Source organism: Dromiciops gliroides, chromosome 2, assembly GCF_019393635.1.
Source record: "Dromiciops gliroides isolate mDroGli1 chromosome 2, mDroGli1.pri, whole genome shotgun sequence".
In the NCBI taxonomy this organism is placed as follows: domain Eukaryota; kingdom Metazoa; phylum Chordata; class Mammalia; order Microbiotheria; family Microbiotheriidae; genus Dromiciops; species Dromiciops gliroides.
Window position 1 is genome coordinate 504,132,917 of NC_057862.1, and position 27,262 is coordinate 504,160,178.

At 34.0% G+C, this 27,262-nt stretch overlaps 1 protein-coding gene across 1 annotated transcript in view; it reads right to left on the minus strand.

The window, feature by feature from the left end:
* The window catches only part of SNTG2 (syntrophin gamma 2), a 612,266-nt gene that overhangs the window by 191,105 nt on the left and 393,899 nt on the right, over positions 1 to 27,262 (minus strand). Inside the window, exons 10-11 of the mRNA XM_043985274.1 lie at positions 13,997 to 14,126; positions 9,956 to 9,994 (exon numbers count right to left, since the gene is read on the minus strand). Of these exons, the coding sequence (XP_043841209.1) occupies positions 9,956 to 9,994; positions 13,997 to 14,126 (169 nt within the window). The remainder of the gene's footprint in view (positions 1 to 9,955; positions 9,995 to 13,996; positions 14,127 to 27,262) is intronic.

Genomic DNA, 27,262 nt, shown 5'->3' on the forward strand with positions numbered 1-27,262 from the left:
CGCTTCTCTTGAGTATTATATTTTAAAATCAAATTTTCTTTTTAGCTCTGTTCTTTTCATCATAAATACACAAAAGTCTTCAGTTTCATTAAATATGCATTTTCCCATGAAAGATTATACTCTTTTTTGCTTGGTAGGTGATTCTTGGTTGTAATTCTAACTCCTTTGCCTTCTAGAAGAATATCACATTCAAAACCCTCTGACCCTTTAATGCAGAAGCTGCTAAATCTTGAGTTATCCTGACTGTGGCTTCATGATATTTGAATTTTTTCTGACTGCTTGCTATTTTTAGAGCTCTGGAATCTGGCTATCACATTGCTGAGAGTTTTCATTTCAGATCTCTTCATGAGGTGATTGGTAGATTCTTTCTCTATTTTACTCTCTGGGTTTAGGATATCAGGACTATTTTCTTTGATAATTTCTTGAAAGATGATGTCTAGGTGCTTTTAAATTTTTTGATCCTATCTTTCAAGTATTTCAATAACTTTAAAATTCTGTCCTTAATCTATTTTTCTGGTTATTTATTTTTCTGATGAAGTATGTTACATTTTCTTCTATTTTTTCATTTTGATTATTTATTTTTTTGATATCTCATGGAGTTGTTAGCTTATACTTAACTAATTCTAGTATTTAAGGAAGTTTCTCTTCAGCAAATTTCTGTATATATGTATACAAATATTTCACAAATATATATTTTGTATCTATATAAATTTTTGTATCTATCTATCTATCTATCTATCAAATTTCCAATTTGGCCTATTCTGCTTCTTCTCTTCAGTGGATTTTTGTCCCTCTTTTACTATTTGGACTATTTTATTTTTAAGGTGTTATTTTCTTCGTGCATTGCTCATTTCTTTCCCCAATTTTTCCTCCACTTGTTTTATTTGGTTTTTAAAATCCTTTTTGAAACCCTCTAGTTTTCTCTTTTTTAGGTGGTGTGGTGGGACAGAGACCAATTCACATTTTTGAAGCTTTCCATGTAGCTGCTTTGATATCATTGTTTTCTTCTGAGTTTATCTTTTGATCTTTGTAATCATATTAACTTTCTACATACAGATTCTGTGTTTGTTGTTTCTTCATTTTTCCATCTTATTTCTTGATTTTTAACTTTATGTTAAAGTTGGCTGTGCTCTCAAAGTGTAGGGGGCACTGTGCCAAGGTTTTATGCTGCTGTATTCAGAGAAAGTTCTAGGTGTTATTTTGTTTTCAAGTTGGTATGGTCCAAGGAGAGCTGTGGGCTCTGCTCTCCTGGAATGTGCTCTGATTTGTGAGTGACCACAAACATTATTTTCTGCCCTGGAAATTTGTCAAGCTGGAACTGCCTTGGAATTGTGCTGTCTTCTGCTAGTAGTCCTCCTTGCAATGAGAGTGGGATACATAACCACATATGGATAATGGATCAGAGTCTTGCACACAGTGCCAGCAAATGGACCCCTTAAATTTCATTCTGGCCAGTTGTTCAACCTTCTTTCCATCTTTTTGAGAGTTCCAGAAGTCATCATTGCAGATTCAGTCATGCTTAAAGCCTGCTTTTGACTAACCAGGGTGTAGACTGTGTTGGGCTGTTCTACACTATAATAATTGTGAGATACACCTTTTTTCTTGACCATCTAAGTTGTCTTAAACTGAAAATTTTTTTCAACCTATACTTTTGTTGGTTCTGCCACTCCAGACTTAACTTTGTGGAATTATTTTAAAGTTTTTTGGAGGGAATTTGGGAGACCTCAGGAGAGTCCCTATCTTTACTTCCCCCATCTTGATTCTGCTCTGTTTGTAGCCTGGTTGTGCTCTATATCTAGATAATCCCAATAAAGAAGCAATAAAGAGAACTGAATCTACAAATTCTCATTTACCTAAATTCCTTTTTAAATTATGTTCAAGAAAATGTTTTAAGTGAAATAATACTGATTAATACTAGAGCTTCATTCCACATCTGTATTTTAGAAACACCATGAAAAAGACAAGAAATTATACCTGTAATTTAAAACAACTTGTTAGAAAATCACATAACATGCATTCAGGCCAATGCCATTATATTTTAATAGGCCATTAATAAATATCCACTGGGGAAAATGCACCTTTGAGTAAAAAAGGTTCTCAATTTAAACTCTTTACAATGTCCAGAATTTAAATATCAAGAGTAGAATAATATACCTTCCCCTCAAAAATATACTATATCCACCTTATGTGGAACCAATATAATTATCTTTTATAAATCCACTTTAGAAACACAGCAGAATTAAACTAGACATTCTAGAAAACAACTTGAAACTATCCCCCCACAGCTATTAAACTGTTTATATCCTTTGACTTAGCAATATCACTACTAATTCTATACTAAAAAAGATAAACGAAATAGGAACAGGAAAGATATGTACAAAAATATTTATATCACCTCTGTTGGAGGTGAAAAAGAATAAAAAATTGGGGAGGAGTTGCTCATCCATTGGAGAATGGCTAAACGACTTATACTACATACATGTAACGGAATAGTATTATGCTGGAAGAAATGATGGAAATGCTTTTAGAAAAAACAACAGGGAAGATATAAGTGAAATGATACAGAAAGAAGTGAGCAGAACCAGGAAAAAATTACAGTACCAACAGTCTCTAAAGACAATGAATTTTGAAAGATTTAGGAATTCTGCTCAACATAATGACCGACTTCAATTCCATCTTTAGAAATAATGTGATTGGGGCAGCTAGGTGGTACAGTGGATAAAGCACATGCCCTGGATTCAGGAGGACCTGAGTTCAAATCCGGCCTCAGACAATTCAAAGTTACTAGCTGTGTGACCCTGGGCAAGTCACTTAACCCCCATTGCCTCGCCCCCCCCCCCCCAAATGTGATTGACAAAGCTCAGTCCCCTAAAAGATTTTTATTTTAAAGCTGTTTTCTGGCCTATTTAAAGCACATGTTAAGTTTTCTTTTTCAGTTAATTTAAGAACTAAAAAGGACTAAGATTCCCCCCCACCAGAAAATAACACTAATAATATACTAATTGAAATCTTTATGTCAGGATTATAATTTAATGTAATTTTAGCTAAGGCTGTATTTTAAAAGGAAATAGACATTTAAAAAATTAACGGTTCAGTATTTACTTGACATTAGAACAATTCATTTATTTGGACTGACCATTCTGAAATACCAATATTATCTGTGGATATACTAGAATTGCACTCAAGTTTCAAAAACTCCTAAAATACTGCAATCGCTCTCAGCTGGTACAATTTTGAATCACACCGAAGTAGCATTTATTTTACAGGAAAGCAGTGGCATAAAAAATTATGGTTCTGTAAACATTTCTTAATCAATAACTTGTTAGTATTTTCAAAAATTCAATATGGGAAATGCCTCCTGAAAACAAAGGAGTTTTGCTTGGATACTTTCTAGAAAAACAGGCATTTTTCAAAAGTAATATTTGCTATCCGGTGAACTGGTCTCATAGTTATTGCAAAAAATAATGAATTTACACATACAAATCAAAGTGAGCATAAAGAAAATTTTATAATGGCCCCTCATCAGTGTACTTAAAACAACTGGGTGCCAACATCCTGTCAATGTAAGATAAATGTCTTCTTTCATCATAGATCTCCTAGGAGTGACACATTCCAAACTGGAGGCTATACATGAACTTGATGTTTCTTTCAATTGCATGACAGGCAATGTGTTATAACAAAAACAGAACTAGACATGGTATGAGGAGATGTGTTCTAAGCCGAGTTATAGTATATACCCTATGTATTCCACTCTTTGCTTCTCAGTTTTAGCATATATGCAATGCAATACTTACAGGATTGTAATGAAAACACTTTGTAAACCTTCAAATTCAATGAAACTCAAAATAATCAAATTACAAAATTTCAATACTAGATGATGCTGCTAAAGCCCTACTGAGTTCTCACAAAGTGGAATGAAGGATGCACTAGATTCTTGAATGCTAATCAGCCAATTAATCGCTCAATCATCAGTTATTTATTACCTACCATGTGTCAGTAATTATCATAGGTATGATGCATGTACAATGAATTTAACAATATATCTAGTTAATGAACTTAAATTCTAATATGGGACACAAGTATATGTAGTATAAGTATAAAGTGAATGAACAAGAGTATTTACAAAGTAGTTAAATATCAGATAGTTTGGAAAAGAGTGAACTAGAAGGTATATGGGTCAGGAAAGGTTTTATGCAGAAGATGGCAACAAATGAATTTTTACTTTCTATCTGGAGCTCTGCTTGGTTTGAACTACTTGGACATGATGCCCCACCCAAGATAAGCTCCTTACCTGAAATCTTATGATTCTATTAAATGATACTTACACCTTTCCAACTCCTTTAGCATTCTCTCCTCTTTGATTGAAGGGCTAGATGGTGGAGCACTAAACTCCTCCCTAAATTTTCATTTATAAAGGGTCCAGACTTTTCAGATGTCTATTTACCTTCCATTTGCAGCTCTGCTTGGTTTGAACTCCATAAACTATAGTGCTTGAGGGCCAGGTACCCCAGGGTTGTCCCTTCTCCAACTTTTCTGCTTCCTTTTGTGTGTTGCCTTCCCCCATTAGATTCTAAGGTCTTTGAGGATAAGAACATAATCAGTGCATAACAAATGCTTATTAAATGAAAGTATTATTTAATTGAAGAGAGGTACCTCAGTTGGAGGTAAAGAAAGTATTAAGTTTCATACCTGGTAGATGGCCAGATGAAAGGCATAGAAGGGAAGGTAAAGGGAATACACATTCCTATTATCTCATTTGAGACAGGAGGTAAAGTGTCCTGTGAGAGAAACATAAAAAGGCCACTTCTCCTGGATCATAGAGTTCTAGAAAGGCAATAATATCTGATGAGACTAAAAAGATGCATTGGAGCTGAAAGACTTTAAAAATAAATGAGGAATTTATGTTTGGTCCTAGATGAAATAGCAAATATTCATTAAACAACTACTATGTGCCAGTGCTAAACACAAAGTAGGAACTAGAAAAACCACTAGAGCTGATGGAGTAGGGGAGTCACAGGCTCATACTTATGTTTAGGAATAATCACATTTGTAGCACTATGTCAGATAGAAGAAAGTAGTCAGACTTGAGACAGGTAAATCAATTAGGACATTATTTTATTGTCCTAGTCAGGATGTGATAGGATTCTGAACTAAAGTCTTTTTTATTAGTAAAAAGTGAAGAGCATTGATTTGAAATATCTATGTCAAAGTAAAAATGGAAATATTTGTCAACTGAGTGGTCATATTGGGCAAGGGATATTGAGAAATCCAGAAGAATACTGAAGTTACAAACCTGGGAAATTAGATGTACCTTCAATAAAAAGAGAAGTTTGAAAGAGGGGGATGTTTCAGATGCAAAACATTAAATTCAGTGGTGAACATAGTGACTGCATGATGTGTCCAGAAGAGGCATCAAGAGTTGATGAAGAGCATGCAGCTAGGTGGTGAAGTGGATAAAGCACCAGCCCTGGATTCAGGAGGACCTGAGTTCAAATTTGGCCTCAGACACTTGACACTTAATAGCTGTGTGATGATGGGCAAGTCACTTAACCCTCATTGCCCCACCAAAAAACAAAAAACAAGACAAAACAAACAAACAAACAAAACAAACAAAAAAAGAAGAGAAGACCTAGGAAAGACCCTTGGAGAATGATAGTCATATTATAGATGATGAACCAGGAAATGAAACTGAGAAAGAGTGGTGAGATGGGAAGTAATCAAACATGCAATTAACATGCATTTATTAAACACTTACTTCATGGCAAGTAAAGCACTAGATTACAGAAAAAGGCAAAAACAGTCCAAATGCTCAAGGATATCACCTTCTAATTAAGGATGTGACATGTAAATAACTAGTTACATATAAAAGGAGTAGATAAAAGGTAATCTCAGAGGGGAACTGGCACTAACAGCTCTTGGACTAGGGAAGATCTGTAGAAATTGGGATTAGAGATGAATCTTGATGAAAGTCAAGGTACCAAAAAAAAGAAAAAGAAAGAAAGAAAGTCAAGCTACCTAAAAAGTGAAGGTGAGAAAAATATTCCCAGCATAGGGGACAGCTAACGCAAAGGCACAGAGGTGGGGTAATGGAAACTTTGTCAAACTAAGAAGAATCTATTTACTAAGGGTTGGGTTCTTTGTGTCTTTGGTGACAAAAAAAGTATTGCCTTCTGACAAACCAAATTCTGAGAGTTGTATATAAAGAATAGAAAGTAGACCAGTGTACCTAGATGATAGAGTGTATATAGGAGTGTAAAATGGTTGTGAATACTAGAAAGATAGTAAGCATGCAGATTATGAACATGTTCTCTTCAAAAAATGAAACATAGAACTTTATATTCCATTGTGAAGGTAATAGGTAGTTAAAAGAATTTATTGAGAAAGAGGGTATGTGAATGGGGGTGGGGTGGGGACAGAGACAGGCAATATGCTTTAGGAAAAATGCTCTTATGCCTGATGGATTCTGTGTCTGTCACCTAAGCCAAACCCAGATAACTTGGGAGGATCTTATCACTTCGATTGCTGGCCACTAGATCATACATTGTGGGGACTACAGAAGCATAAGTATGTGCGATAAGTAGTGGAGCTCTTACACAGGTTGGAAAATACCTACATCAGTAAAATAAAGGATTATTTTTCATTCATGAAAATCACATTAAAATAATTAGAGGGGCAGCTAGGTGGCACAGTGGATAGAGCCCCAGCCCTGGATTCAGGAGGACCTGAGTTCAAATCTGACCTCGCATACTTAACACTAGCTGTGTGACCCTGGGCAACTCACTTAACCCCAACTGCCTCACCAAAAAATCCCCCAATAATTAGAGAATGTCATGGTGCATATTATTAATTATCCTTTTACATTTCAAGTAGCTTTGATTTCAGAAGAGTAGATTTCAGCAGGGAAGAAAATGATCTATCCAGCTTTGGCAGAGAAGTTAGAAGTGTTGTTAGTAAAAACAAAACAAACAATTTATTTGCCCAAAAGTCAGTCTGGTTATGTGCTTCACTGATTGGCATTAATACTTTTCTAGTATTAGGTTTCAAACATGGCTCACAACATTTCCAGGAGTGGTCTGACCTTTATTAAAATGTAATTAGAAAATATTTAACAAAATAAATAAATAATATAATAAAATATAGATAATGTTAATATTTGGTTTTCTAAATTAACATGCAATCTAAACAGATTCTTATGTTTATTTTAGCAGCCCCTCTTTCTATTTGAGTTTGACACCACTGTTCTATGAGACAAGAAAACTAGTCCATCATTGCTGGATCTATAAGTCTTTCTAGCATGATGAAACTCAACAGAACTTGCACTCCACTGATATAACCTTCAGAAGCCAGCATCATTCTATAACATGATGAAGCATTAGAGCAGGAATTTATATTAAACAAATAGTAATATGCAATCTCATTTGAAATAAACCTCATGTAAACAATATAAATCATTATAATATATGATGATTAATTAAATAAGTTCATACATATTACAATTTTGTATGTTACATACTATAATTATTATGATATATTCTGACACCTTGTTGGTGAAACCATCCTATTTATCTACTCTTTTAACATAACTATGTAGAAATAATGCCTAGTATAATATACAATAATATTTATGAGGTGATTGTTCTGTCCCCAGCACTGATATAAAACAGGAATTAAATTTAATAATCAAAAAGGATTTATTAAGTGCTTACTATAAGCAAGGCACTGTACAACACAATGGTGATATAAATATATAACAAATGATTGTCCCTGTCCTTAAGGAGATTACATTCAACTGGAGGAGGTATGGTAATATACAGATGAGTATAATTAATGCCAAGTAAGGAAAGATAGTGACAGAGGAGAGATTTAGACTAAATGTTCTAGGAAAATTCCAGGACAGTGGGAACACTTTCAGTCAATGAGAAACAAGGGAGGCTAAATGAAGGAAAAGACACCCAACTTTTAAGTAAGATAAGAATTCTGAAACACAGAGCTGAGGAACCAATGCAATGACAGATGGCCTCCTATTAGAATGTGGGTTTTTTGAGGGCAGGGAAAATATTTTTGCCTTCCTTAGCTTCCCTAGCACTTAGCATAGAGTATGTCATAACTGCTTGTTGACTATTGACTGACTGACTTGCACAAATGAAAAATTTGGGAGTAGTTTTCCTCAAGGTACTTAAGCAAGAAAATGTGAATGGAAAATGAGAAAAGATAGAATGAATGTAGCTTTATATGCAAAGTTATCCTAAAGCCAATAGGCAAACACTGAAATTTCTGAACAGCAGAGTGACATGGTCAGATATATTCATTAGGAAATTATTTTATATTCTTGTTACATATTTAATTCTAGAAAAATATTCCTGAAAATTTATTTATTGTTCTTTTTAAAGATAAATGTTCTGGACCAGGCCTAGAATACAATAAAACACTTATGAACTGTAGAATTCAATTTACAATTACTGACAGTAATATTAAAATAGTTAAATATGCTAAAAAGGACACTGTTCCATCCTATCTCTGCATTTGTCAGGCAACATGTCCCACAGGGTAATGGAAACTTTGCCAAACTAAGAAGAATCAATTTCCTAAGGGTTGGGCTCTTTGTGTCTTTGGTGACAAAAAAGCATTGCCTTGGGGCAGCTAGGTGGCAAAGTATATAAAGCACTTTCCCTGGATTGAGGAGGACCTGAGTTCAAATCTGCCCTCAGATACTTGACACTTACTAGCTGTGTGATCCTGGGCAAGTAACTTAACCTTTATTGCCCCACCAAAGAAAAAGAAAAGAAAAGAAAAGAAAAGAAAAGAAAAGAAAAGAAAAGAAAAGAAAAGAAAAGAAAAGAAAAGAAAAGAAAAGAAAAGAAAAGAAAAGAAAAGAAAAGGAAAGGAAAGGAAAGGAAAGGAAAGGAAAGGAAAGGAAAGGAAAGGAAAGGAAAGGAAAGGAAAGGAAAGGAAAGGAAAGGAAAGGAAAGGAAAGGAAAGGAAAGGAAAGGAAAGGAAAGGAAAGGAAAGAAAAGAAAAGAAAAGAAAAGAAAAGAATTACCTTCTGACCAATCAAATTCTGAGAATAGCTTCCTTGCTATCTTAAAGAAAAAACAATCTAGCTTTCATAAGGCAAAACAACATTCCTACCAGAACTAGGTGCTTTATAAACTCATAAACTAGGTCTTCTCTCCATACATCAAACTCTTCACAATAGTCTTAATTTAGAACAAACTAATACAGACTGAAATTTGATCTAACTCAATGATCACGATAATGATGATTATGATAGGCAGTTGCAGATTAGTTGCTAGATACTGTCTTTTGGAGTCAGGAAGAACTATGTTTAAGTTTTGCCTCTCATATATACTAGCTGTGTAATTCAAAGCAAGTCACTAAACTTCTCAATGTCCTAGGCAATTCATTACAACTATAAATTTTAAATGAGTTGGGGATATACACAAATAGAGAGAGTTCCTCACTGTAGGAATGTTCACTATAGTAATGAAATTACAGGTCCAGTGCCACCCCCGACCTTCCCCCAGAGGAAAAACAAAACAAAACAAAGTAAAAAGGATGGCAGCAATAAAAACAGCAAATGACATTTTCAGACAGCTTTAGGCAAAGTATTTTTGTTTTCTGAATATCATTTATAAAGGGGTTTTACTACTAAAAAAATCTTGTTTTAATGCAGTTTTATAAGTAATGTGGACTTAAGGTGCCTGTCAGAATGCGTCATTAGTCTATTCTCATCTTCCAAACAAAATAGAAAAACAGTTTAAGGGATTCCTAACAAATTGGTTGTGCTGCAAAATGAATGCCTAAATCAGGCTTAAAAGGAAGTCTTCACCAATGGGCTAAAGTCTTTTACACTGTAGTGGCTTCCCATTTCATATACATAACACATTTAAAAGTGAGAAAAGTTTTAGCATATAGTGATCTATCCCACTATTAAAATGAAAAACAAAAATCCTACCTGGTCACAAGGAGAACAGCATTTATTTGCCATTTTCATCTGGAGAAAGAAGTTAGTGAAGAGTCAGCTTACCAAGAATATTAATGCTATAATTTTTCAAGCTGTCTATTTGGCAGTTGAAATTAATTAGCAATACAAAATGCCCTTGGATAAAGTTTTTGTGGTATATCTCTTTTCAAACCATAGAAATGTTCAACAAGTTGTCATAAATTTATTCAAACAAGTCAGATAATGAGAAAAGTCATAAAAATATAATTAAGAAACTCTTAAGAAATTGGAAGTTCAATATGAATCTGACTATAGATCATCAGATACCTTTGCAACCTCATAATCTTATCAAATAGAGAGAATCATTTTGGAACCACCTAACTCCCATGATTTTTATAATTGATCAATATTGTAAAAAAATTTCCTTTTCATTTTCTCCTTTGTAAAATGAGGACACTGGATGAGATCTTTAGAGAGTCTTCTTTGTCCCTTTTAGCTGTAATATTCCATTATTCTTTCCAATAATCTACATGATAGGAAAATGCATTAAGATGTGTAAACACCCATTGGCATATAAGGGTACATCCAGGAGGCTGAATTTAGATTCATAAGTCTTGATTTCAGATTTATTTCTTCCTTTCACTACCTGTGTGAATTTCAACTCTTGGTACTGCCTGAAGTTTACTCATCTATAAAATGGTGGGAGTGGTGGCAGCTAGTAGAGTGCGGAACACAAAGGATGAGATCCACTGCTTTTTTCAGCCATTAAATTCTGATCCTATTACTGAGAAGTTTTAAAGCATTTATTTAAAGTATAGTAGTTTCCCATTAGGGATCCTAGGCCATGCAATACATTGAGCTAAATATAAAGTTAGGAGATTCTAGTTGATTCATCCATCCACATATATTTTAGAACTCACAATTATTCAAAACAGCTGCAAAGCAAAAACATGTTTTAAAAGTATGTTTAACATTAAATTTATAGAACATTCATTTGTTGAAAAAAGAAATGAAACTTGTGAGCTTTAAAATGATGTTAGACATGTGATTTTACTGATATGGGGGACTTCCAGATGAGGAAACTCACTATCAATGCAAATATGCATCTTTTATGCAAATTATTGTCTCATAGTTGTCTACAGCACTGAGAAGGTGAGTGGCTTGCCCAAAATCATATGGCTAGTGGTGTCAGAGGACTGACTTGGAACCAGATCTTTCTGAATTTGAGGTCATCTATCTACTATTCCAAAGCTGTCCTTTTGACCTTTAAATCAAGGTTTGTAATTATTATATTATTGATGTCTCAAGGATGTTATAAAAAGAATTACTTGTAAACAGTAAGGAAATATGGGTTTGTCCTTACTATTATTGTTAATATTACTTTTTTAAAAAAAGATTATAGGAATTTTATTTCTAAAGGAAAACAAATTCTACTGTAGTATCTGCCTTTGAAAGAACAATATACTGAATACCAATTCAAGTTGAAGGTCTCTCCTTGGCAATTGCTTTTTGCTAAATGTTATTTAGGTGTCACAACCCGTTTTTGTTTCTTCATATCTCTAAAAGGCTCTGGAGTCCAAAATATCTAGTCCTAGAATGAATAACTTATAGTGGAAGTTACATTGGCCTATTTAGTTTAGAGAAAGATCAATTTCACATATATCGATTAGAATATCCAATAAATTTCTTGGTTCCAAGAGTATTTCAGTGTTTTTTTTTTTTTCCTTTCAACTTTGGGGAAAATTCATCCAAGGGCAATTAAAATGTGAGACAGTATGCTGGGTTGGAAACAACCAGAGAACTTAGACCCTTGATGGATTTTAAGCTGCTCAGGGTCAGCCTTAGACAGAGTCAGAACTGACTCTTTAGTGTATTTAAAAACAAAACAAAATTTATCTGTCCCAAGCTATGGCTCCTACCATATTGCCATAATTTTCAATTCCCATTAATATTGTCCCTTTGAGTATTAAGCCTTTTTTAGAATACAAAGGAGTCACCTAAGAACAAAATCATAAAGACTGTGCAGGGGAAAAAATGCTAGATTTATGGATTGAAGACCTGGGTTCAAATGCTGGATCTTCTAAACACTACTTTTGTAACAATGGTCAAGTCACTTAACCTCTCTTGGCCTCAGTTCCTCAACTGTAAAATGAGGAGCTTGGACAAGAAGGATGTTAATATCCCTTTCAGATCTGCAGCTATGATCCTAGGCAGCTATGCAGCACATATACAGAATGAGGCTGTTAGTTAAGAAAACCTTAGTTCAAATCTTATCTTAGACACGTACTATCTGTATGACTCTGGGCAAGTAATATAATATTTCTGTGTCTAAGTTTCTTTCTACATAAAATGGAGATAATAACAGTATCTATCTCACAGAGTTTTTGTGAAGTTCAAATGAGTTCATAGATGTTAAGTGTTTTGTTAACTTTAATATAATATTTAATGCTGACTCTTATCTTAAGAAGTGGCACAATTAAAGAAAAAGAAAAGGAAAAGAGAAGGCCTGATATATTGGTCAAAGCCAAGAAAGAACAGTTTCAAGGATAAGGTTCTTGCTGGAACAGAATGAAGCTAAGCACTAGGGATAAAAAAAGAGGTGAAAGACAGTCCCTTCCCTCAAAGAGCTTATAATTTAATAGCGATAACACTATGCAAATATATAATAGAGATAACACTATACAAATATATACAAAGAAAGCTATATAGAGGTAAATGGTAAATAATTAAAAGTAGGAAAGCACTAGAAGTAAGAGAGGTTGGGGAAAGCTTCCTGTAGAAGGTGGAATTTTAGTGGGGACTTAAAGGAAGTCAAGGAGGTCAGCAGTCAGAGTGGAGGAGGGAGAGCTTTCCAGGCATGGAGGACATTCAGAGCCACATATATGTGCATGTATATACAATTCTCTATGCACACACATGTATGTATATACAATTGTCTATGTACACGCATGTATGTATATATGTGCATATATATATATACACACACACACATATATACCACTTTGAATTTATGTGTACATACTGTGTATATACATTTTAGGTGTCTGTACACACATTTACATATATACACACTTGTCTCTGCTGTTAAAATGTAAGTTCATTTTGAATGCTGTTTTTCTATATTTGTATACTCATCACTCAACACAGTGCCTCTCACACAGTAGATACTTAATGTTTGATAGATTTCTTTTAAAATATAGTAAATATATATATACATTTAAAATATAGTAAATATATATATTTAAAATATAGTAAATATATATTTAAAATATAGTAAATATATATTTAAAATATAGTGTATATATATAATAAACACTGGGGTTTCCTAAATACCTAGAGTCTAGAAGAGTTCCTGTATCAAAACCTTATTAACAAGAAGTAAATCATGCATTTGCACCTGCAAGGCTGAGATTTTGTTTGTTTTTGTTTGTTTATAAGATTTCTTTTTTTCCATCTTTTTGAGGAAACTTCCACAGTGGACCCTGGAAAGCCTTTCCTATGGTCACATATTGTTAGAGTTCAAAGTCAAACCTCGGTTTCCTTATTCAAAATCAAGTTCTCTTATTATAGTATCATTTTCCCTCATAATGAATACTTAATATTTACAACATCATTCATCTGAATGTTTGGACATGGGCTTCAGTGGTGTAGGATATACTACTCTAAAGGTAACAAATCAAATCAGAAGAGCTGGGCTTTGGTCCTAAATTACTACTATCCCTCACCCCTGTCCAGTTTCTTTAAGTTAAATGAGGAAAAGAATACACTGACTTCATAGGATTTTGTGGGGATCAAATGAGGCATCTGAGGTGAAAGTATAAAGTATAAAGGAATATAAGGCAACAGCAAAATAATGATGATGATTATGAATAGCTGAATCTGGATGAATTTTTCATTCATAAGTTTTATAGGTATTTTAGGTCTTTGAAATATGATTCTAAACCCTTATTTACAGCAATTTAATTAAAGACTACTTAATGACAGTATTGATCTTATGAATGATCAAATATGACAATACAAAAGTAGCAAGGTCGGTAAAATGTATATACATACATTTTGAAGCGTCAAATCACCAATGTTAGCTGATACTGCTCTTAGCCAGTCAGCACTCTCCTGGGATGTATAAAACTGAATGATGCCCGTACTGACTCCATCCAGGGCGAGCACTTCAAAGGCATTAGATCTGCAAGGAGAGGGAAGAATATAATGCTATGTCTCTGTTCCTTTACTATCTGATAGACTTCTGCACTGTTCTTTTGCAAGGAATAAAAAAAGCAGACATTTGAAATGCAGTGAATGGTTTTTACTACAATTTATACATAACCTTTCAAAAATATTATTCACTATAGGCATATAGTAGAGATTGTGCTCACAGATCTGACATATTTAAGCGATCTTGTTAAATATCTGTTGGAATTAAGTTAAAAACTTTCAAATCCCTCACCAGCAAGAGTCATTTCTTATATAATAAAAATTTAAAAAGGGAATTCACAAAGGCAATAACTTCTTCTTGTAGAAAATTTGATGTTATCTCCTTATAATATCTCCAGTAATAATACGTTCAAGTCCATTTATTATAACCTTTAAATCTTCTAACAACATGATGATGGTATATATCAAAGTCATTCCTACAAATCACTTAAGATATTTAGAATCACAAAAGCATATACATATAGTCAGTCCTCACAGTAGCAGTTTGAGATAGTTCTTGCATGGCTAACAACTGAGCAAAATCAGCCCAAGCAATATGGGGGCAGAAGAGAAACTTTCTAATTCTTCAGCATTTTATTCATGGAGCCATACTCCTCTTTCCACAAACTTAACTGCTTTAAAGGCAATTTCCACACACTATTTCCAGAGAGAAAAATGGAATCTGAATGTTAGTTCATTTTTTCCAAGATTATTATCTTGTCCTTGCAGTGGGCTTATTGACAATGGCAGTTCCTCAGTATGGAACATCTAGTTAAAATGGGAATAAAGAGTAACTTACTTTTATATAAAATGTGAAATTTGCAAGGGCTTTCTTCACAACAACGCTTAGTTATACAATACAAATATCATTACAATTCCATTTTACAGATGATGAAACTTTCACATCAGAAGCTAACCATATATCAGACATTTAACAAATAATTTTATTTGTTTTAATCATCTAAGATCTTCCTTCTTACCCTCCCACCCTAGATTTCTACCCCAATTTAGAACATAAGAGAAACAAAACTCATTACAAATATGTATAGTTGATTAAAGCAAATTTCTACAATGGCCATGTTTAAAAAATAGTTTTTTTCTACATTCTGAGTCCTTCATCACTTTATCTGGATTTTGTAATTACTATTCTGGAATCCTGGTTGGTCATTATGCAGATAAGAGTTAAAGAAAATAGATTTCCATTACATTTATACACCAAAACTTCTTCATCCATTCACCAATTTATGGACAGCCTCTTAGATTACTGTTCTTTGCCACCTCAAAAAGAAGTATAAATATATTTTGTATGTTCTTAGAGCTTGTTTTTCTTAAAACTAATTCCTCCCTTAGTCTACCTTCCTTCTAATTAGCACTTTCTTTTTATTTCCTTTCCCTCATATTTGCCTGACATTCCATTTCTTTTTCTAAGAAAGGGTTAAGTATTTATTTCCTTTTCTATTAATCTGGGAAATTTATATTTCCAAAAGTATTTGTCTATTTCAATTGTATTATCAGTTTATTGGCATATAATTGGCATTTTTATTTAGAGTTTTGAATTTTAAATTCTATCCTCTATTCCTTTGCCCTCTCCAAACCCCAGTGAGCAATCAGATATAGTTTATATATGTGAGATTATTTTAAAAATTTATTTACTTTAAAATTAAATTAACCAATGGTTTATCTTTTTATTCCTTTTTCATGAAATCACCCAAGTTTTATTTTAAAACTTATTTTTAATATTAATTTTTTAAATCACTCCATTGATTGTTCAGGATTTCTATTTTGGTGTTTAATTGGGGATTATTTTGTTCTTTTTCTAGTTTTTTTTTTTTAAATCAAAACATTTAGGGATATAAATTTTCCCCTAAGTACTATTTTGGCTGTATACCACAAATTTTGGTATGTTGTCTCATTGTTGTCATTATCTTTAATGAAATTATTGATTATTTTATGATTTGTTATTTGATCCACTCAATATTTATGATTAGACTAATTAGTTTCCAATTATTCTTAATCAGTGCTTTCAGGGACCTTTATTAAATGTGATTTTTAGGGCACATTTAATATTTCTACTTTTTGCACTTGTTTGTGAGGCTTTTGAGTTCTAATATATAGATAATTTTTGAAGCTGATATGTATAGCTGATAAAAAGTTTACTCCTTTCTATTTCCTTTCAATTTTCTTCAGAGGTCAATTATATCAATCTTTTCTAAAATTCTCTTAATCACCTTAACTTCTTTCTTATTTATTTTTTGGTTTCTTTCTAATGTTTTTATGGTTCAATTTATTTAGTTCTTAGAAGGATAAGTTTAGATTCCCCACTAATAAAGGTTTATTGTCTATTTCCTGTAACACATTTAAATTTTTCTCTAAGAATCTGAATCCTATGCCATTTGTATGCATATATGGAACTTTTTAATATTATTTTGCACCTCTTTTGACATTTAGACAATTATTTTTAAGGAGTTATTTTCTTCAGTAATCTTTGTGCTTCTTTTACCAAGCTGTCAATCTTCTTTTCATAATTTTTCTTGCACTACTCATTTCTTTTACCAATTTTCCCCTTATTGATATTAATTGATTGTATTTGCTCTTTAACTTTCTTTATTTATTCTAATAGTTCCTGGTGGGTTGGTATCCAATCTGCATTTTCTGTTGAAGCTTTGTTTAGAGCTTTTTTCATATCATTGTTTTTTGAGTTTGTGAACTGAGCTTCCTTCTCAATATAATAACTTTGCATGTACAAATTCTTTTTGTTATTTTTCTCATTTATCCAATCTATTTCTTTAGTTTGAACTTTATGCTAGAATTTGCCTTTGTTCACATGTGGGGGGGGCACTTTCTTAAACTTTCAGTTTTTTTGCCCTACTTTTTTCATAGCTAGTTTTGAGGACCTATATGTTTTCAGTGGTTATGTGATCGAGAAAAAGTTTTGGTTATTCTCTTTTTCTGTGTTCTTGTCCTTACCCAGAAAGAACCACCTCTCTCTCATGACTATAATCATTTCTCTCTTTCCTGGAACTGGGTAAGGGAAAATGAAGTTGTCAAAAGGAAAGTCCTGTCTCTAGCACCTACACATGGCTACCCTATAATCTCTTTCTTACCAGGTGTACAAATACTGTATTGTCTCTGTGCAATGAGATCCCCAGTTACTGCTGCTCTTGCTGCTGCTTTTATTGCCATTATTGTCTCCAAGGTGTATAGATTGTGTTATCACCAAAGTGTCCTTTTGGCCATTCCCCTGACCTCCCAGTGTCATCGACCTCCTTTTGAGACCTTTTGAGTTTTTCTGGGATGGAAAAATGTCTCACTTTGACCTTTTGTTGGCTATGCTACTACAGAATTTTACTTGACACACTATTTCAAAGTTGTTTGAAGGGGAATGATGGGAGAGTTCTGCTACACTGTTCCCTCTACCTAATCATCTTGGCTCTGTCTCCTCCAGGCAATTATAATTTTTAAGTTTTCTTGAAACATGATGTCAGTTCTTTTATAATCATGGCATTCAGATAGTATAGTGCTTCTCATTTTTTTCCCTTGACCAAGTTGTCCAAATTAGTTGTTTTTGCTATGAGATACCTTAAATGTTCTTCTGAATTTTATTTTAATTTTTTCAGTCTTTTGGCTTTGATTTAATGTTTTTGTTGGTTCTTTGGCTTCTGCTTGGTCTTTTCAAATTTACAGAGAGTTTTAATTGGGCAAAGTTCTAACTTCTTATGCCAAAAATTAATTTTCCTTTCAATTCTTTCTTCACTTGATTTTTTTGCTTTTACATCCCCCCAACAAGTCTCATTCAATTCATAAAAAAGATTTTTATCTATTTAAAAACACTCTTGCTTCATTTCTTCCAGAATTCTAGTTTGAACTCAGGCTGTGTTTTTCTCTTAAGCAATGACTGTAGATGTTTTGGAGTTATTGTCTTCTGTGTTTGCTTCGTATGCATCTCTTGCCTCTGTAATAGCTCATTATTATGGAGTTCTTTTTTCTTTGCCTATTTGTGAAAACTGTAAGCTTTATATGATGTGATGTTATAGTTATAATGATAGGACTCTAATATAGAGTCACTTAGGCAAAGTGGTCCTGCTGTACATAAAGCATATACATAAAGACATACAGGATTGTACTTTCCCACTGTTCTCACCTATGTTAACTCTGTTTTAAGCAGTTAATGCTATCATATTTTGAACAGATAAAACTCTTTACCACTTATCGCAGTCTCTGAGCTATTCCTCTTCTGCTGACACCCATAGTAACTTAGACCCTCTCCTAATTTCTGGTCCTGATAATGAAATTCCTCTTACCTGAGACTCAACCAAAAGTAATATTTATTAATACCCACAAAACTTCTTTAGCACATCTGGGTCTAACTAATAATGTTTCCTCTCACATCTGATACTTACCACACCCATTTTCAGAGTATATAACTTCACCACTTGAATCTCCACTTGGAGAAGGTTTTCTCCCTAACATGTTTCTTTTGCATTAGATGAGTTTCTTGCATCTGTTGAGATAAACCCCTGTCTATTTATGTCATTATATAGGATGTGTGTGTATGGTGGGTTTTTTTGTGTGTGTGTACATGCTGCACAACATAAGAATAAAGCTCTTGTTTGTAACAGCTTGCTGTGTACCAATTTCCTGTAAATTCCTGCACCCAAGTATTTGCTTTAATTTGATCCATGAAGCCAAATAAAACATTCTTTCAGTCCATTTCCTAAATTTGGATTTGATTTTATGTCTGGATTCTATTGTATTTCTGAAGGGAAGGTTTATTGCAGATCCTTGTTGTTATTGTTGTTGTTGTTGTTTTCTAGTAATACTGAATATTGTATTATTCCAAGATCCCAGGGACAGACTGAGGACCTGCAAGCTTTCTGTATTGCCAAAGTGGTCTGATCCTAGGCAAATTCTGATTAATGCTCCAGTAGTCTAAGCTCTGCAAATTCCTGACCTTGGTTTGGGTCTAAGTAAATCATATAACACTTCTCCAGCAGATAGTACCTTCTATTATCTCCACTCTCTTACTTATTTATTTTTTTTTAGTGAGGCAATTGGGGTTAAGTGACTTGCCCAGGGTCACACAGTTAGTAAGTGTTAAGTGTCTGAGGCCGGATTTGAACTCAGGTACTCCTGACTCCAGGGCCGGTGCTCTATCCACTGCGCCACCTAGCTGCCCCTCTTACTTATCTTTAATCTCTCCCTGCCTACTGGTTATTTTCTTAATGCCTACAAACATGCTCAGGTATTTTCCCACCCAAAAATCCCCTCACTTTATTAATCAATCAACTAACTACTGTCACATATTTTCCCTCTCTTTTGTGGCTAAACTCCTTGAGAAGGACATCTACATTTGATTCCTCTCTACCTTTTCCTCTCATTCTACTCTTAATTCTCTAGTTTGCCTACTGATTTCATCTTTCAACCAACACTGCTTGTTTCAAAGTTACTAATGATGTATTAATTGTCAAACCTAATGGCCTTTTCTTAATTATCATACTTCTTGAAATCTCTGAAACCTTTGACATTGTTGACCACTCTCTTCCCCTCTTCTCACTATCTTCATGAAACTATTCACTTCTGTGTACACATGTTTGTGCACATGCCTTTATGTATATGTATATGTATGTGTATGTGCATGTCTATGTGTATATGTATATGTATATATGTCTTTATGAACAGATATAGATATATATCACCACTCCTTTTCAGTCTCCTTTGCTAGATCTTCATCTAAGTCAAGACTGTGAGCTCTGTCTTGAGTCTTCTTTTATTCTTCCTCTATACTATTTCACTTGCTTTTCTTATTAGCTCCCATGGCTCCAATTGCCATTTCCACGCCTACAACTGAGATTTGTTTGTCCAGCTCTAACTTCTTTCCTGATTTCTAGTTTTTCATCTCAAACTTTCTTTTAGACATCTTAAAATTCATTTCCTGTTGATCAATGGTGTCAAACTTGGAGACACAAAACTGTGTAGTGCAGCATGAACAAGATTAAAATGTAATTGAGAACATTTAATAATATGAATAAAAATCTAATATCACATAAATCATGTTGATTCATGATTTTCTAAGTCAACATGTGACCCATGTTTCTCTTTGTGTTTGAAACCATTGCTATAGATAATTTTAAGCTCAACATATGCAAAACTGAGCTCCTTATCTTTTCCCTAAAACCTTTTTTCTAACTTTCCTATCACTGTTGAGTATATCACCATTCTTTTAGTCATTTTGGTTTATAAGTTAGGTATCGTTTTCAACTCCTCACTTTTTCTCATCTCCTATCCAAATAGATTCCAACATTTGTCAATTTAACCCTCAAAACATTTCTCAATATCTTCTCTCCTCTGTCACTGATGCTACCTTGGTGCAAGCCCTCACTACTTCATACCTGGGGTACTGCAATAGTCTTGTGTTTGTTTTCTTTGATACAAGTCTGTTCTTCACTGAAGTCCATCCTTAACTCAGTTGTCCAAGTGATATTCCTAAAGTGCAGGTCTGACAATGTCATTCTCCTAAGCAATAAACTCCATTGCCTCTTATCTTCTCCAAGATTAAATATAAAGTGCTCATTTGAAATACAAAGCCCTTAATAGACTTCTTTCTGCTTAATTTTCCAATCTTCTTACATCTTACAATCCCTCTCCCCATTCTCTGCGATCCAATATCACTGACTCTTTGTTGTTCCCCAAACAAGAAACTATATCTCCTGACTTTGGGTTTAATCACTGGAATACCCTCATGCCTTGAATGCTTTCCCTTGTCATCTCTGGCTCCTGACTTGCCTTACTTCCTTCTAGTCCCAGGTAAAATCCCACCTTTTACAGAAAACCTCTTCTATTCACCCTTAATTCTAAGACCCTCCCTCTGCTGATTATTTCTGATTTATCTCATATATAATATATATGTATATCATACATTCATAAACACACATATGTATACAAACAAATATATACACATATATATATAGATGTGTATACACACACACACATGTATTAGCTTGGTAGTTCATAGATGTTTGTATGTTGTCTTCCCCATTAAACTGAGCACCTTTAGATTGGGGATTATCTTTGGCATTTAGCATGGCTCCTGGCAATACCAGATACTTAATATTGATTGATTGATTGGTTGCTTATTATTATTCTTTCTAAGCCTCCATTTTCTCATCTATAAAAGAGGAATAAAATAGCCCAAAGTACTTGTCTCACTGAGTAGATGTGAGACTTCATTAGTCTTAAAGCATTGAATCTCCCTTTCACCATCATTGTCACCTTCTTTGTCATTGCTGTCATCATCATCATCATTATTATTATCATTATGGTTACTGATCTGTGCTAATCAAAGTGGGCTTCAGGAAATAATGCCATTTGAATTGACCTCTGAAAGATAAAGATTAATTAAGTTATAGGAAAAGGAGTGATAGAATTCAATTTAATATCAACTAATAGTCAGCAAAGATTAAATAAGAGTTAACATATTACAATATAGGCTTAGCCTGGGGTCAGTGAGGGACCAAATTGAATGGGGGAGAGGGGATAGAACATACTTCAACAACAACTTTTGCCTGTCTTATTTTGAAGTAGTGGAAAATCAACTGACAAATCAACAACTATTTTTTTAAGTTCCTACTATGGGCCAAGTACTATGTGAGATTCTGAGGATACAAAGACAAAGTGAACCTTATATAGAAAAATGCTAATTGTTCCAGATTTTTAACACAGGAGATAACAGATCCCCATATAATTATTTTGAAAACCCTGATAAAACAGATAAAAAAGGAGGCTTTAAGGGAAGGCAATACTATCTGGATCATTAGAAAAGGGCTCATACACATGTAGTTGTGTTGAATCTTGAAGTAAAGCAGGAATTTGAAGAGATTGAGGTGAGGAAGGAATGCAGGTGAGGTATGGGGGACTGCCCATGCAACAGTCCAGAAATGAAGTTGGTGTTTTGCCTTTAAGGAACAGCAAGAAGGGAAGTTTAACTGGATTATAGCATGCATGAAGTGGCGTATCATGTAATAAGACTAGAAAGCTAAGTTCAGGCCAAGTTATGAAAGTTGATAAATGTTAAATGGAGGGACTTATATTAAATTTTAACAAGTTATAGGAAGTCAATGGATTTTATTGAGTAGGGATGTGAAAAATTACTTTTTACTATAGTCTCTATAGTTCAAGCTATCTTCCTCTCCTCTCTCAGACTCCTTGAAAAAGAAGTCTAGACTCATTGCCTTCATCACTTACTCTCTTCTAAATTCTGACTTGCAATCTGACTTTTCACTTTATCCTGCAACTAAAACTTCTTTCTCTCATGTTACTAGTGATCTCTTAAGTATTAAAACAAATTAACTTTTCTCCATCATCATCTTTTTTGGCCACTATGTGGCATTTGACATTGTTATCTACCTTTTCCTACTGAATACTTTCCCCTCTTAGGTTTTCATGACACTACTCTAACCTCCTACCTTTCTACACACAGGTTCAGTCTTCTTCATGGATTCATCATCCATATCTCACTCCTTTAATGCTCCTTGTATTCTAACATTTTGTCTTAAGCCCTCTTATCTTGGGAGCTGATGTAGTCATCATTTGAGAGAACAGAGAGAAGATAAGAGCAGATAGAAGATGTATATATATGTGTATATATATATATATATATATATACACATCTTGTACTCACTTGCAATATACTATCTATGCTATCCCTAGCTATCTAGATATCTAGATACTCATTTGCAATATACTATCTATACTTATCTATCTATATAGATAGGGATAGATAGCAGAGATAGTATATTGCAAATGAGTATAAGATGTGGAGAAGGGGACACAAGGTCAATTTTCTCCAGAAAATATGAGTCAAATTCCTCAGCTAACATGGTAGGGAGAAGGTAAAGCATCAGAAGTTTGACAAGAGGAGAGAAGGCTTGGAAAAGATACAATGGGGAGTGGGGTACATACTCAAGGAGGGGTAAAGAGATTGCTCATATCAGGAAGGGCTATATTTGGAATCAAAAGACTTCTGTTATAGTCTTCTGTTATATACTACCTATGTGAACCTTGGTCAGGTCATGTAACTTGAAGTGTTGTACAGTTAAAACACACCCTTGGCAGTCGGATGACTTGAGTTCAAATACTGATTTGTTACTTGTTGATTTAGCTCTGAAAAGTTGATTAACCTTCCTCATTTTCAGCTTTCTTATCTGCAAAAATGAGGGGATCAGACTAGATGGCCTTTAATATCCTTCCAGCTCTCAATCTATGGTTCTCAGAGTTTACCAGTACATGCTGTCAACTGAGGATGTTTTATTTTATGACCTTTAATGTGTCTTCTACCTCTATTTCCTATGACTCCAGAGTATGTATAAGAAAATAAGGTAACATTCTATGATAATAAGTTTTACAAATACTACCTGTTGCTTTGGATAAAATGAATACTTCAATAGAAATCATGGGTGACATTTGACACCCTCTGGGGATCAACTTTAATATCCCTTCTCACTCTAAATCTATGCTTCTAGGATCCAGGATCTCTGGAGTAAGTAAGTGAAAAGAAGTACTTCAATCCATAGTGGGAGAAGGGGAAGCAATCCAGTTCATATAACTTCTTGCTACCTATTCCCAAAGATATACCTCCATAAACCTTTACCAAGTATTTTTTTTCCTCTCCCTAGAATGTGTTTTAAAATTATGATTGGGTCTTTATGGTATCAATGTTTCATATAACTGAATGGGAGGTATGAAGTTTAATGAAAAGTATTTTAGGGCAGTAATATCTTTTAAGACTACATCTTACTAATTTTCTTAGGATTGGCATAGGATCTTTGACCTACTCTGTTTCTGATTTCCCTTCTTCAGATTCCTGGGAGCAGACTCCTCCCTGCTCTAGGGGACTCATGATACAGGAGTCAGACTTAGTGGAGACACCTATTGTTCCAGCCCATCACAGTTCAGAGCTCCTGAACCCAAGAAAGGATTGCCAGCAGGGACCACATTTTAATAATTTTCCCCAAACCATGGTGCTTGAAATACAGTAATGATTTAGTAAGTACTTATTATTATTCATCCACTAAAATCTTCCTCTTGGAATTTAATGTGGAAAGGAGGTAACCCTGGAATCTTGAAGACTATACCAAGGAGTTCAGATACTGATTTCTGGCAGCTCCTACTAAGGTGTAAGTGCTTAAAACTTGATTCTAACAGTAGACTATATGCCACCTGATTATGTGCAGAGAAACTAAGCACTAGATTCGCTGATGGGAGATATTTTTTTAAAGTCACAGATTCTCTGAATGTCCAGTTATTGAGGGATTGGGGGAAAGACTGCACACAAATGTAATCAAAGAATGTGAATATGTTGAATTGTTTGATTCTGAATGTGAGGGCAGGATAGATTACCTTTTTAGCAAGCTGAACCACGATCAATCAATTTCTATGTACAATTCAAATGGTCCACAATCAAATTGTTTCTTTTTATACAGTGGCCATCACATGGCCATAAAACAAAAGAGAAAATGTTTCTTAGGGATATGTTCCATTGTAGGTTTTTAAGAAATACTTTTTTGAATTGAATTTCCTCCTGGTTTCTGGGCCAGAGCTTGGATCTCTCCTTTTCTCCTCTCCTTATTTACAATAAAAACACTACACAATGGATTTCCTAAGATACAAAGTGACAGGGACAGAATAGAAGAGACAGTGTTTCTCAGCATGATGGCTCAACATGTATATGGAATACAAACATCTTTGTCATGGGTTTTGGATAATGGGAAAATATTTTCCCTATTCCTCTCTTCAGAGATAGATTTCTATGGGATAGAAAATTGCCTAGATAAGTAATAAAATATCATTTAAGACTGAAAAATTTCCTTCCAAGATATTGTTTTTGGTTAAGACAGTCTATGCAAGAGGAGTAATATGCCAAGTGAATTTTCATTTTTCATAAACATTGCTTACCTATTTGATTAATTTTAATAAAGATTTTTAAAGTGACTACTATGCTAGGTGCTTGAGATATAAAAAGAAGTCAACCCAAAATCCCTGCCCTCAAAGAGCTTATAAAATAATGGGCTAAATATGTAGTGCTCATAATTTCTTCAAGAGAAGACTAATAACACTCATATTTCTGAAATTATACACATTAAAAGTAGGCTTAGGGGCAGCTAGGTGGTGCAGTGGATAAAGCATCGGCCCTGGATTCAGGAGTACCTGAGTTCAAATCTGGCCTCAGACACTTGACACTTACTAGCTGTGTGACCCTGGGCAAGTCACTTAACCCCCATTGCCCTGCAAAAAAAGTAGGCTTAAATTTACCTTGGTGAATTCTTTTTATAATTAGTTATTAATTATGAATTATATGAATTCTCCTACTTAAGTTGCAGTAGGAGTATAAAAGGATAATTCATGTTGTTTTATGCTCATTAAGCTAACGTATTATTAAAATAAATGAATGTTACTATCCAATTCACTGTGAATTGTTAACAATTTTGTTCATATCATAGGAATCAGGTTTTTGGAAGCAGGATAACAAATTGGTTACCATTGTCCTGGAATGCTAAGGGTAGAGGGAAGAGAATTGTATAAGATAAGGTTTAGGTGAATAATGGTGTGGAAAAGGGCAATCCAGGATACTGTTCATAAGGTAGAATCTGATTTAGTGTGACAACTGTAAGTAAAAAAAAATGTATGTGGTAAATTGGTTACAATGACAAAGTTCTAATCTGAGAGTTCACTTCTGTTATGGAAGTAAGATATATAGAGAGGGTCAAGGACAGGGAGCTGGATTTTTGTCTTATTCCACCTATATATTTGCAGTTTCCAAATTTTGATTGAAGTTATACATTCATTCACACCCCTATCCTGTGCAGAAGTGATCAGTCATTCCCCTCTCCTGACACAACCCTGCCAGAAACTATTATAGCCTTGGACACTGAAACACACAGAAAAAAGGTAAGGTGTTCTCAGGGAAGGTCCTGTAGCTCAAAAATATCTCCTCAACATTCACCAACTAAGACAGTTATTTATGTTAACAAAGTCCCCTTTGAAAATTCAAGTTCCATCCCAGAAAGGGAAAATATACTAGTCATCCATTCCTTAGTTAGAATTACTATCATTCGATTATCCTCTGATTTCTTCACATAGCAAGCTTTGAGTGCAAAGTATAGGGAAGGAAGATGGAAGCAACAGTTCTGGAGCATGGGACATTTTTAGTGGCCAGGTGTAGATAGTTATGGGGAATTTTGTAGAACAAGAGGTGCACTAGGCACCTGAGATGTCATAGAAGAGGAACAGAAGGGGAGGAACAGGGGCATAAAGTAATTTTTCATACTTCCTAAGTTAATAATATTCCTCTTCCATTGGCCAAGAGAAGCCCAAAGGGCTTTTTAGTCTGACTTTGGAGGAGGAATCTTTCTTCCCATGGTGGTAAGCAGTGTCATCTCATTTTTGTAGTTTTTGTCTACAAATAACACTAATAAATGAGGAACTGCTATTGTGAGTTTATCAAGGGCTCAGCAGAGAGCCTTAATGATTCTTCAAAAAGGACCAGGGCTTCCTACTTAGCACACAGTAAAATATTCTGCACACATCAAGAGTTTAATAAATATTGAATGATTTTAATCAACATCTTGTTTTCAGAATAAGTACCCATTAGTACACGTTAATGTAAGCTAATTGAAAGCTGGATCAATGCCATGATTTGTCAAATGTGGAAATGCTTAACCGTGCTAAGCAAAAATACACAAAGAAAGTTAACCTGCTTTAATAGCATTAAGAAAAAAAACAGCAACCTACAAACAAAAATCTATTCTACTTCATTGCTGACACCAACTGTCTTTTGGTTTCAAAGAAACATTCTTATATCTCTCCTATAGTTAAAAAGTAAAGAATGATTTATGTAAACATAAACATGAGAAAGAATATGAAGTAAATCTTTAGTATCCCACATTTTCTCTAATAGAATTGAGAAGTGACTCAATGGTCCAATTGCCTTAACTTTACTAAACAAACAAAAACAAACTGCTAGAACATAAAAAGTTATATTGTCATTGACATTATTTTACTTAGGAAAATGCTACTTCCAAAATAGAGTTCCCACTTAGGTACTTAAAGTACTACTTAGATACATTTACTATG